This window comes from Rhinolophus hipposideros (assembly GCF_964194185.1).
Source record: "Rhinolophus hipposideros genome assembly, chromosome: 14".
NCBI classification, from domain to species: Eukaryota; Metazoa; Chordata; class Mammalia; order Chiroptera; family Rhinolophidae; genus Rhinolophus; species Rhinolophus hipposideros.
Genome location: NC_138060.1, coordinates 33,689,472 through 33,701,315, shown reverse-complemented (window position 1 = coordinate 33,701,315; position 11,844 = coordinate 33,689,472). Strand labels below are relative to the sequence as shown.

The 11,844-nt window shown below is 54.9% G+C and overlaps 1 protein-coding gene across 3 annotated transcripts in view; it reads left to right on the top strand.

The window, feature by feature from the left end:
- Positions 1-2,070: 2,070 nt before the first annotated feature.
- The window catches only part of EPHB1 (EPH receptor B1), a 427,967-nt gene continuing 418,193 nt past the window's right edge, over positions 2,071-11,844 (top strand). For 2 of the 3 annotated variants that reach the window (XM_081072777.1, XM_081072778.1), the window contains exon 1: positions 2,071-2,455. In XM_081072777.1, coding sequence (XP_080928903.1) covers positions 2,398-2,455 — 58 coding nt within the window. In that variant the 5' untranslated portion in view covers positions 2,071-2,397. The remainder of the gene's footprint in view (positions 2,456-11,844) is intronic. The other variant, XM_081072779.1, reaches the window with a different exon arrangement.

The following is an 11,844-nucleotide window of genomic DNA, read 5'->3' as shown; positions in this document are numbered from 1 at the left end:
TGCGGAAGGATTAGAAAGGGGAGGGGATGGAAGCTGGGTGACCATTCTGAGACTCCCCAGTTGTCCAGGGGAAAGCAGTGTAGGCTGGAACTGGGACAGGCTCAAAGGATTGGGACAAGGGCATTTGGAAGAGGATGTGGCAGTGGGGGACTCTGCCCAGCATGCCTCTCAAAAGACTGTGCTGTTGTGAAGGAGAGAAGAGTGGGACTCATCTAGCCAGCCATCATCCGCCTGTGAGGGGGTGCTGGAGCCAAGGAATTGTCCACGGACCGGGGAGCAGAGGTTTCAAGGACAGAGCTGATGGGAAACCTCTTTTGAGGTTCATGAGGGAACAGAGGGAACAGGAAGAAGTGGAAAAAACAGGGAGGAGGAGAACCAGGACCATGGAAACTGAGGCAAGGGCACAGGAGACCTGCTAGTCACTTCCGTTAGAAGGTGTTGAGGGTCCAGGAGGCTAATGAGTAACTAGGAGTAATGTGGGTCATTTCCAGGGTGATGGCTCCACAGGTGTTGGGACACAGTTGCTGGTGCATGGCGGGGCAGAGGACAGCTGGCATGGCATTACAGATGATGATGATGAGGGAGTGAGGCCGATGGGATCTTCCCTTCAGGTGCTGAGGGCAGGATGGAGGGAGGGAGAAGGGAGGCAGCCTGAGTCCCAGTGGGGGAAGAAAACCACTGCCAGGAAGGGGGGAGTCTGGCTGTGACTGAGGGAGGGGGGTTGGTCCCAGGAAAGGAGAAACTAAACACTCGGGGTGGGAAACTGATTTAGCAAAGCTCAAAATGCAGGATGGGAGCAGGGGACAGGTTGTTACATCTGCCCACTGTTAGCTCATTAACAACTCTGGGAAGGGCTTGGTGGGGAAGAGGCAGCTGCCTTTGAAGTTGGTGGTAAGGTCATCTAACAGGTCCTCCCTGACCCTGAAGGACCAGACCATCAACAGGTCTGGAATTGGGGTGATAGGGTGAAAACACGTCTCCAGCATAACATTACAGCCTCAAGGCAGGTCCGTGCTCTAGAACACTCTGGCTATCTCCAGAGACAGGAAAAGAAGGTGGAGCTGACCCTGGGAGAATCCCTCCTATATTGAGATGCCCTGTCCCTCTGTCGCTGCCTGTGTAAGTCCTTCCACCCCATGCTCAAGGCCTCACTCACAGTGTGGTGCCATCCTCTGTGTGTCTCACCTCTGCTGCTGCCCCTATTGCATTCTTAGCTTTTCACAGCGACTGTGTGACCACTGGTCTCTCCCACACTGGTCTTCTGGGGTCAGGGCCTTCTGCGGATGCTCACAGAAGGCATTCAGAAGTGAAACCGAAACCTCAAGACAGCCAGGGCCTTCTGGAGGATGATTGCAGCATTTGCATAGGAAGCATTTCCAGTGCCCAGCACACACTGGAGCAGCAGTGTCTGAACCCAAAGACTCTCTGAACCTTATTCATTCATTCATCAGATACATATATGTAGCTCATCATTTTCTCTGTAGTCCCTGGGGATTCTGCAGTGAAGAAAACAGACACGAATTCCACGAATGGAGGTTCTAGCAATGGGAGACCCACCACGAACAAAATTGATTAGTAACAAACACACCGTGAGAAGTTGGAGTGCTATGGATAGGAGGGACAGGGTATGTCACGGGATTGCACTACATAGGGTAGTCAAGGCGAGTCTCTCTGAGAAGATGAAAGAAGATAAAGTTGATTACTTAAAGCTCACCCAGCCTGGGTGGGCCATAAGGGTAAGGGCCTCAACCTGCTCCTTGGCGAGGCCCCCCACGTCCGGGGCGTGGGGAACGGGGGCGGGCCGGTGCGGTTCTCCTAGAGCACCGCGAGGGGGAGCCCGGACCCCTCCTAGCGCCTTCCGAGCCCTCCCGCACGGCCTAGCAAGCAAAAGTTTTTCTTAAACTAACAATGCCTGTGTGAGGAGGTGCTCGCGCCTGATTGGACAGGAGATTTTTGCAGGTTTGATTCCTTGATTGGACAGGAGGTGTTAGGGGTGGGGAGAGAGCTGATGGCGGGGGATCCCGCTCCCTCCCTCGTCAGTCTGGCCGGCTGTGTCCTCTCGCCGGCTTCGCTGTAGCTCGCAGTGACAGCAGGACGCACACGCACTCGCGCGCTCTCCCCAGCCAGCACTCCTTCGTCCTCTCTCTCCCACACACGCACGCACACACCCACCTCTCCCATAAACACACACACACACATGCACACCCACATCCACGCGCGCCCGCACCGCCCCACGCGCGCACACTACCGCCCACGCCCACGCTGCGCTCGGGGGAGTCCGGTCCCAGCTAGAGCGCGAAAGGATACGGAGAAGCCGCCGGCGGGGAGCCTGGGACGCGGCGCCCTCCCCGCGCTCCGGCCTTGGCTCCGGCTCGGCCTGGGGGCCGCCGGCCGGCAATGGCCCTGGACTGCCTGCTGCTGCTCCTCCTGGCCTCCGCAGTGGCCGCGATGGAAGGTAACGTACCCTCCGCCGAGCAAGTTGGTTGCCGACGGTTGTATCCGCGGGGCTTGTCTGGCTGCTTCGCAGCGCCTGCATCCCGCGACCTGAGGGCAGTGTTCCGGAGCCGCGGCCGGGGCCGAGCACAGTGCTGGGGCGGCACCCATCAGCGCGCCCCCGGCTGGCTCGCCGAGTTCCTTGGCTCCTGCACCCGGCGCTCCCTGGCAGCCCTGGCCTCCCGCAACCTCGGCTGGGAGAGCGCGGAGCCCACTCGCTGCATTGCGGTGCAGGCTTCGTAGCTCCCGGCACAGCTGGGCGTTGGGGGAGAAGGGGCGCCTCGGGCCATCCGGCCTCTGGAGTGCCGGCGCCTGTCCACTCCCTTCCAACCCCGGGCACCGTTGCGCTTAGGCGGCCGCGTGCCACTTCTCCTTTTCCACAGCTTGGCGTCCGCAGGCTCCAGGACTCTGGGCTCGGCAGGCTGGCACTGTGTGCGGGGGGCTGGGGGGGGCCGGGGAAGCTCTGCCCTGGTACCCCGAAAGTGGCCGCTGAAGGAGAGGGGCTGAGTTCCCTGGCCGTACCCCCTGGGACAGCTTGGTGCTCCAGGAGCCTGCGGGGCTCATCCTTCCCGGGGCAGTCATGATGAAGTGGACACCTTTGTCACCTCTTGAGCCAGGGGTGGGGTGGGGGTGGGTCCTGCCGGAAGGAGTCCAGCGTCTCCGCACACTGAGCAGGGTGATTCGGAGGCCGGGAGCTGACGCGCAGCGATACCCCTCCAGCCACATCGGCCTTGGCTGTGCCTCGGGCTGTGCAGAAAAGCGCGCTCCGCCAGCACCGCGCCGGGGGCGGCCGGACCTCTCGCCCTTGGTGGCGGGCTGCGCGTCCCTGTGGGAAATCCCTGCCCCGCTCCGCGCCCCCGCCCTTCCCCCCGCTTCTCGCAGCGGACCTGCCGCAGCAGCCCTCTCCTGGGAACGCGCCTTCGCCTTAGCGCCCAGTTGAGTTCCCGGCATGGAAGCAGCTCTTGGGGGTGAGGCACCACCCAGCCCCACGTACATCCCCACTTTCCGGTGCCCTCCACCGGGTGGAACTCCGCAGGGGCTCACACCACCTTCCAAGCTGGGAGCTCGCTCCACTGGGATATCCCGTTCCTGGTCAAACTGTTACCGGTTGCCCAGTAAGAAAAAAAAGCCAACTGTGGTGCGGCGCCCAGGACCCCTCCGGAAAGCGCTGCCCTTCTCGATGCGAAGCCGGGCATGGGGGCCCTGGGGGGGGGGCTGAGATCCCCTCGCGTTGTAGCGAAGACCACCATACCCCGCGTTCCTTCTGGTGGCCGCGCTGGGGGCGGAAGGGGGGAGGGGCGGCGATTAATGCCTAGAAAGCCTCTCGCCTGCTTTTCCAAAGGCGGCTTTTTGTCTGCCCTCTGCCTCCCGCTGCCCTCCCGCCTGCTGGCCTGTGCGGAGGGGGGTGCTTTTCGGAACGTGCAGGGACTGGAGTGGTGTGGGGCGGGGATGCTTGGGTTTGACTTCTTGGGAGCAAGTGCGGGAGCAGTTGAATATAACAAGCAAGGCGATGTACACTTCCAAAGCCGGCAGGGCAGCCTGGGTGAGTATTTGCAGCGGGCGAGGCCAAACCGTACTTACTATTAACGTGGGGGCTGCGAGTCCTGCCCACCGCTCTCCCCGCCTCTCAGAGGGTCAGGGGCTGGGCCTCGGACAGCAGATAGGGGCCCACTTTGAGATCTTGGTCTTGGCATTGAGCCTCCGTCGATAAAGGAGGGCACATGCCTGCCAACGAAATTGTTTGGAGAGCAAAGGTGAGGGAGCACACCACGCGCCTGGCGGAGCGCAGTTTCCTCCGGAGACTCTGCCAGAGCTCCCTGTCAGCTCGGCTGGCTGGTGCGAGGCAGGGTGCCCTTGTGCCATGCCCAGCCCTCTATACAGGCCCTGTCCCCCAGCTGTCTGGAGTAGCTCACGTTGTGTGTGTGTGTGTGTGTGTGTGTGTGTGTGTGTGTGTGTAGGGGTGTATGGGGGAGAGGGGCTGTGGCCCTTTTCTTGGAGCAGCCCCAGAAACTTTGTCAGTAGCCTGGTAGGAAGGAGCCGATCTGGGCTGAAAATCTCTCTAGCAAGGGTTAAATGAAACACCACATTCAGCAGAATATTAAAGCAGCCCCATGGTCCCTGCTCAGTGCACAGGGATAGTACACACCATTCACTCCTTCCTTTCCTCAAATGAACACAGGCAGGTTCATTTTCTACTCTCCTCACACAGAGACGCCTTCCGGCCTGCCTGGTTGGGCTGGGACCAGCGTCATTCTGTTTGTGATGAATGAAGAATAATTATTAGAAAAGTGGATCAATGAGCTGCCTACACGGATAGCAGATCTTTCCCAAACTCTGCTGTGGCCAGGGGGTATCTCTCCTTGCTGGTTCGGCCACTTATATGTCTATCTGTCTGCTGTCTTTCATCTAGGGGTCTCTGGTGGAATCTCAGTGGGTTCTTGTCACTCAGGGCAAGCAGCTCTAAGACCAGCCAGGTCCTCGTCCAGGCCAGGACAGCAACAAATGGACAGCAGCAGCCTTGGGCCAGGTGGAGATAAGTGGCCAGTGGCAGGCAGGACCCTATGAGACCCCACCTCACCACACCTGGGTGGAGGAAGGAGGGCAGGGGCTGGTTGACCTGGGGTGTGGGAAACTCAGAGTGAAGGAGAGAGCTCGATCCTTCCCCTTCTGGCTCCTTCCCTGTTTCCAGCTGGTGGGGTGGCTCTGTCCTGTGGGGAGAGAGGTGGCACTGCAGGAAAAGGCTCTCTGAGGGCTTTGTAAGTGTTTTCAGAGGGAGTAGGGCAGGCTGTAGAGGCAGGGATGCTGACATACTCCGACCACAGAAGCAGGCTCCGCAAAATAACAGTCTCTCAAGCCCTTGTCTTTTTACACTGTGTTTGAAAGCTTGTTGAGAATGGCCTGCCTCTCCCTGGGAAGGAAGACAACTGCCTGCATTCTCTGACCTGCCCTTTGAGGCAGGGTTGGGAGACCTGGGCTTCTCCCCAGGTGCTTCTGTAGCAGCAGGGATGTGTTGGGCTGTCAGCAGACACTCCTCCCTGGGGGGGGGGGAGGGGAGGTGCTCCCTGGATGGAGCACGTTGGCCCTTCCAGCAGGCAGCAATCCAGCATCACTGACAGGTAATAGCATCCTCCCAGCCCCACCCTCTATGTCCACAAATGATCGTATACCTGCAGGTGGCCTCAGTGGCTGGACACTGGCTAACCTGAAACTCCGAGGAGATCTGCTCTTTGGTGTGGTCTAGATGAAGTCCTGGGCTTGGCAGCCTTGAATGTGCACATGTGTTTCATTTGGTGGTAAATTTCCTAGGGCTTGGCAAATAGTAGGTTCTCAGTAGGCATTGCGGACCCAGGAACACACACCTGAGTTCCTGTACCACTTTGTGGCATACCCCACCTCAAAATGCAAGGACACTAAACTCCATTGTCTTCGTCACATCATGGTGAAAAACCCTCCACCTTCGCCCACGTGTCTATAATAGGGTACCAGGCTGTTTCCGCATTTTTCTGTTAATATTTGTTTGCTGTGTGTGCATCTGTGTTGGGTGTCGGTGAGAGTGCCTGAGCCTGCAAGCAGTAGCAGGCGCCAAAGATTTACAAAACTGTCTGGGAGAGAAAAGGAAATTTGAGAACCTCCTCTCCATGCTCTGATTTTATTTTCTGTGCATCGTGAAAAAGTTGCTTATTGCTCAGTGTTTGTAGAGGGGCCCCCTCCAACGCGGGAGAGGAATGCATGCTGGTGAGGGAGGGCAGTGCAGCTCAAGGCAGTGGCTGGAGACAATCCTGGTGATGCGAACAGCTGCAGAGGTCTGGACCAAGCCCCAGCCTCAACCTTCTGGATTGGCAGAGCAGAGCTGCCAGAAGCTCCAGATGCCCAGGAGCGCGGGGGAGGACTTGCGGGGCCACCCAGGATCCTGCTCCAGTTCCCGTTGCCTTTTTGTTGACCTGTGCAGGCCCAGACAGACCCAGATCTCAGAGGCCTGACCGTAGCCCATCACAAGGATGGGTCCTAATTACCAAGATACGCTTTGGGAAAAGCCCATAAGGCAGAGGCATTATGTGCACTTTTTTGTATTCTACCCATTAACAAGTAAGCTTTCATAAAGCAAATTGGACCAAAGGGGAAGGGTGCCAGGGAATGCACCCTTCTAGTGTGTGCCCCCCCCCCGCCCCCGGCGCCATGTACTGGAAACTACTGATTCTGCAATTGGTTGACTGAATTTCATGAACTCGGGCGGTGAAAGTGTTGCAGCGTCAGGACTGGGGTCGAGCTGTGCAGATGGGCTTGAAATCAACTAGTCGGGAGACAGATTGTTGGACCATGAAGCCAGAGTTCTCTACCTGGCTTTTCATCTCCCACGTCTCTCACTTGGGAAAATCACCAGTGCTCCTGGTCAGTGTCTTTCTTTGTACAGTGGAACATGACGCTCACCTATTCCAACCTTAGAAGTTGGACAAGAAACATACATTATGAGGATATACCTGTACTAGTTTAAAAATAAAGATGCAATTGAAGTCAAAGATACATTCATAGTATTAAATTTAAAACATTTAAAAAATCACAGCTAATTTCTACAAGTTCTTAGAGTAACACTCAAGTTCAAGAGCATAGTGTTTTTCCAGCATGGACATAAAAAAAGGTGGAGGCAATTTTGAAAGGCAGAAGAGGGGTGGCTACCATCTCAGATAGTGGTTCTCAGGCTTCAGGAAACCTATATGTCACCTGGGTAATTTGCTCCCAAGTCCTGGACTCTAATTCCAAAGTTCAGCAGGTCTGAATGGACCCTGAACCCCTACGCTGTGGCCTCCGAGGCAAAACTAATGTAGGTGCTTTCTGGAAATGCTGCCCTGGGGGAATAGTTCTAAACTGGGCTGCTGTTAGAAAGCCTGGGCAGGTCTCGCCCCACTTCGCGCTTGCTGAGTCAGGATGGCCTGGGTACTTGCACTTTTAACAAAGGGCGCCAGCGATTCAGATGCAGAAGGCCTGGTACCAGTATATTTGGGAATGACTGATACTGGCTAACACTTAACACGAGGTGCAATTCTAGGATAAGGATAATACCTTATCACGTAGGTATTATTATTATCAACCCTCGTCTCCCAGTGTTCGATGAGGTGACAGAGATGTAATGTAGTTAAGTAGTTTGATAAGGTCACAAAGGTAGTACGTAGCCTGCATTTGAACCCAGGCAGTCAGGTTCTAGAGTCTGTGTTCTTAACACTGCCGCGGTACTGCGCTTTTGAGGGCTTTGTACGAAGAAAAGTTCAGAGCAGTCAAAATCCACAGAGAGGAAGAATTCTGGTGCTGACTCAGCCACTGGTCGTTGGTACTTCACTGATTACTGGAGACCCCAGCTGTCCATGGTCTTGGGAGAAGAGATGAGCAAAATGTTCAGCTAATTCCAACACTTCAGCTCACATACCAGTTACCATGTAGCTGCCTTTGTGCTTCTCTCTGCCACCCCCGCTCTGTACACATGTGGACACAGGGCTGGAGACCTGCACCAGAGCATGGCTTCTGCTAAGACGGACTGGGAATATCCTTGCTCCTGTCCTTGCTCTGGCCAGCTCTCCTAAGGTAGAAATGATCACAGACAGGTGTCCCAGAAAGAGATGGGCCTGAGTGCCCTATGCATCTTGGAAGCTCTGGAGGGAGTACGCGGCACCCTTCCTGTCTCCACCTGCCTCTCTAGAGCACATCCTTTGCATCTGGATTCTAGGAGTCAGCTTCCTTGGAAGACTTCCCTTTATGTCTCCTTCTTCTGCACTTGCCACTTAAGCAACCCGAATATTTCTATCCGATTTCTATGTCTCCAAAGGCGATGGAGACACAGAGCATTGACGCCTACCCTTCTGAAGAAATTACTGTAATAATAAAGTAATGCCCTGAGAGAGAGTTCATGTTTCAAAGCAAAATTTTGGGTAAGAAATTCCTCAGCTCCTTCTGAGACTCCATTTCAATAGTCAGGCCCTCTGGTCAGTGTTTAGTGTTTGGCTGTGCTTAGAGCGGAGCATTGAGTGGCCAGGTCAGGGTCACCTGCTCCGTCAAAGAGCCCTGACGCTTGATGTCTGGGCCACCTTGCTGGCTTTTGTTGGTCACTCCTCTGGGCGTTAGAGAGATGGGAACACACTTTCCAGGTAGGTCTGGCAGGTGGGGTGGGTTTTTCTTAGCTAAAGGAAAAGTATTTTTCTCTCCCTCCCTGTGCCTCTGTGTTCTCATTGTTGAGTCAGACTGGGGGACGGGTCATTCTGGTGGAGAGGGGAGCAGGGGCTTAGGTGGGGGTACCTCCAGGGTAGAAGCAGTGAGAGGTTGACAGTTGTAGATAAAATGCAATCTGGGGCATGGTGACCTGCGGGCTAATTGTGGGTGGGCCGGGGTCTCCATCGGCTGGCAGGGGTTCTGCAGGGGCAGCTCAGGTCCTAATTTTCAGGCCTCAGAGATGAGTCACAGTGAGCTTGGCCGGCATCAAGAAGGGCTTTAGCCTGGTGCCCTCCAGGAGGGGACCCTGCCCCACGGGCCTTTCCTTGGCCAGAAGCAGGCCCAGGCCTATGTAGGGAGTGTAGGCTGCATTGGGGCCGCAGTCCCCAGTGGAACCATGTAGAATCACCTGCCAAGTACCTCTCCGTGCAATTGGCTGATCAGTTTGCCTCTATCTTTGTGAAAGGAAAAAAAAAAGCATCTTATTCACCTGCTCACTCCTTCCCCAGCCAACATGGAGTATAACTCAGCTTTGTGGGAAGAATGCCCAGAGCTGAAGATGGGGGGCCCTTCACCTCCCTGTAATGACCCTGCTGATGACGCTTCAGGATGATCCATTTGCTAAAGGGGGTACAGAGGTGATGAAGAAGGTGGTCCCCTTGCCCCTCTGTCACCAGTAGAAATGTCCTCCCAGGTCAGGTGAAATCCCAGACAACACCATCAGCTACTTAAGGTGGCTACTCTGTTCCCTCATGGAAGGTTTCCCCAGAGTTCTCTGTAACAGAACTGGGCCCACGTGAGAAAGTGTAGGAAATTTCCTGAGAATTACCAGGAATCATTTCTGCCTGCAGGTTGCACCTGAGGCTCTGCACCCCTCCTCTCTCCCCTCTGGCTTCCTGGCAGCAAGTGACAAAATGACTGATTTGAATTTAACCTTCTTGCCCTGCTTCTCCGTCCCCTAGTGGAGGTGATAATGAGCAGAGAAATGGGCAGAGGCAGGTGGCCTGGAGGGGAGGGGGCAGGCAAGGGAGCAGGGGCCCCATGTTGTAGCCTAGCACTGGTTTCTGAGGTCTCTGGGACTGATTCTGGGGCTGTTTGAGCTCCAGGGCGCAGACCAGGGGGTAAGAAGGGTCCATTGGCTCTCACATGACCCTCTGCTCCTTGGTCGGGAGCAGAATTGGAGACAAGTTTTAGGGCAGGGAAGAAACTTTCCAGAAATTTTATAGCCTGGCCTCTCTAGAGCCAGGGCTAGACTAAGTTCCCATCTGCCACCGTGTATTTATCGTGTGTTAATCTCTTTGTATGTATATCGATCCCCATATCTTTGATATCCAAGCATTCATTTTCATGCTCCCATTTTACAGGTGAGGAAGCTGAGGCTTTGACAAGTTAAGTTGCTGATACAAGAGCTAAGATTCAAACTGAAGTTTTGACAAGTTAGACAACTCCTCAGGCCTCTGCCTCCCTGTTTAGTGCCTTTTCTATTTAACGTTGCTTATTCATGAAACAAGTCAGGGAGCACCTATTAAGCACCAGCTGTTTGTGCACTGTCCTGCCAGGTGCTATCAAAGGTGCCAGACAGTCCTGCTCTGTTCTCCTCGCTCTGGTCCCAGTAGCCAGGCTCTCCCAGGCTCTCTGGAAGTGCCCCACCTGTGCCCAGCTGGAAGAAAACCGTTTTCTGTCTTGGTTTGTATTTTCCTGTATGCACGTGGCCTTTCCCATGTGTCCCGACCAGTCAGTCCCCCACTGTGGTCATTATTGTTTTCTTTATGTGCCTGTCCATCTGGCTCTTTGATGAGCTGTGTTTCTTAGATGCTTGCAGTTTGTCGTCTGTGCCTGGCTCTTAGTGGTGATGGGGGTGTTTGGGGAGCAGGGTTGCTGTGGGTCTCTTAGAGCTCCCTCCATAAGCCCACCTTCCAGAGGAAGCGCCAGCTGTGGGTATTCACCTTTGGGGACCTCCCTGATTTCTGCCCTGTGGACCCTGCCCTGCCTGGGGTTTTGTCGCTTCTTGAGTTCTGTCTGTTTCTGCCCATCTGGCCAGATTACAGACACCGTGAGATCAGAGGAAGACACTGGAGTTTAGCATCAGCTTTGAGCGTGGAAGGACGTGGGAGGAGGGCGAGGAGAAAGACTCCTTAGCATCCTAGTCTCACTGGACAGTGGCCGGTCGGTCCCCCTTGGGGCTGTGACAGTGGAAAGGGCTGAACAGGAGGATAGGGAATCATTGCAGACCGCTTCTTCCACAGTGGCGGGAGAGAAAATACCTTATCTGTGAGAGACAGCTGGGCCCTGCAGTTCATTGTTCTGTTGTTTTCCTCTTGCTATTTTTCTAGCACATGAAGGTAGGACCTTTGCCCTTGGCTTTCTCATTGATGCTGAGGCTGGAGCTGGGTGGTAAGTGTGGAGGGGAGCAGAGATAGGAGAGGAGCCTTCCCAGGTAGGGATCCTCTCTGCCACTTTGGCAATGCATCCAAATGACCTGAGTGGTTGGGCATAGGCTGCAAACTTTGGGCAAAGGAAGAGCACCTCAGTATCATTAGAAAATCCACCAAGTTTTGGTCAGATGCCCAGGGGCCTGTGGCACTCACGCATCAGACCACACTTTGGGTGTCAGATCACACCTTGGTTTTTGGGTTTACCTGGTCACCACATGTGTGAATCTCTTCCAGCACCTTCAAGACTAGTGCAAGACCCTTCCCAGTCTGTGCCCTCCTTTCCTCCCCCACTCTTCTCAGGCACATTTGCACACATACTACACAGGTACACATACCCTGGGCATCGCTTTCTTTGTCTGATTTTACTATTAACCATGTACCTCTGGGTCTGTACCTGCTTGCCCTCCTGTGTTGAATTTTTCACTGATCTTTTCTTGGCAAACCCTAATTTTTTCCTTAGAATTCATCACAGCAGTCACCTCCTCCTGGAAGCCTTCCCTCCAATCCCAGGCTACATTAGGTGGCCCACTGGTCCCCGTTTCAGCTGCCCCTGCTCCCCTCCATGGAGCATATTCCACACTAGTCTGTAGGTCTGTGTTGATTCTGCTGGGTATCCCACAGTTCTGTGAGTCCCTGAAGGGTGAACTCTATCCTAATTTTCATGGTATCCCCAGCATGTTGCACATAGGTGGTGTCAGTCATGTATTCATGAACAAAAAGA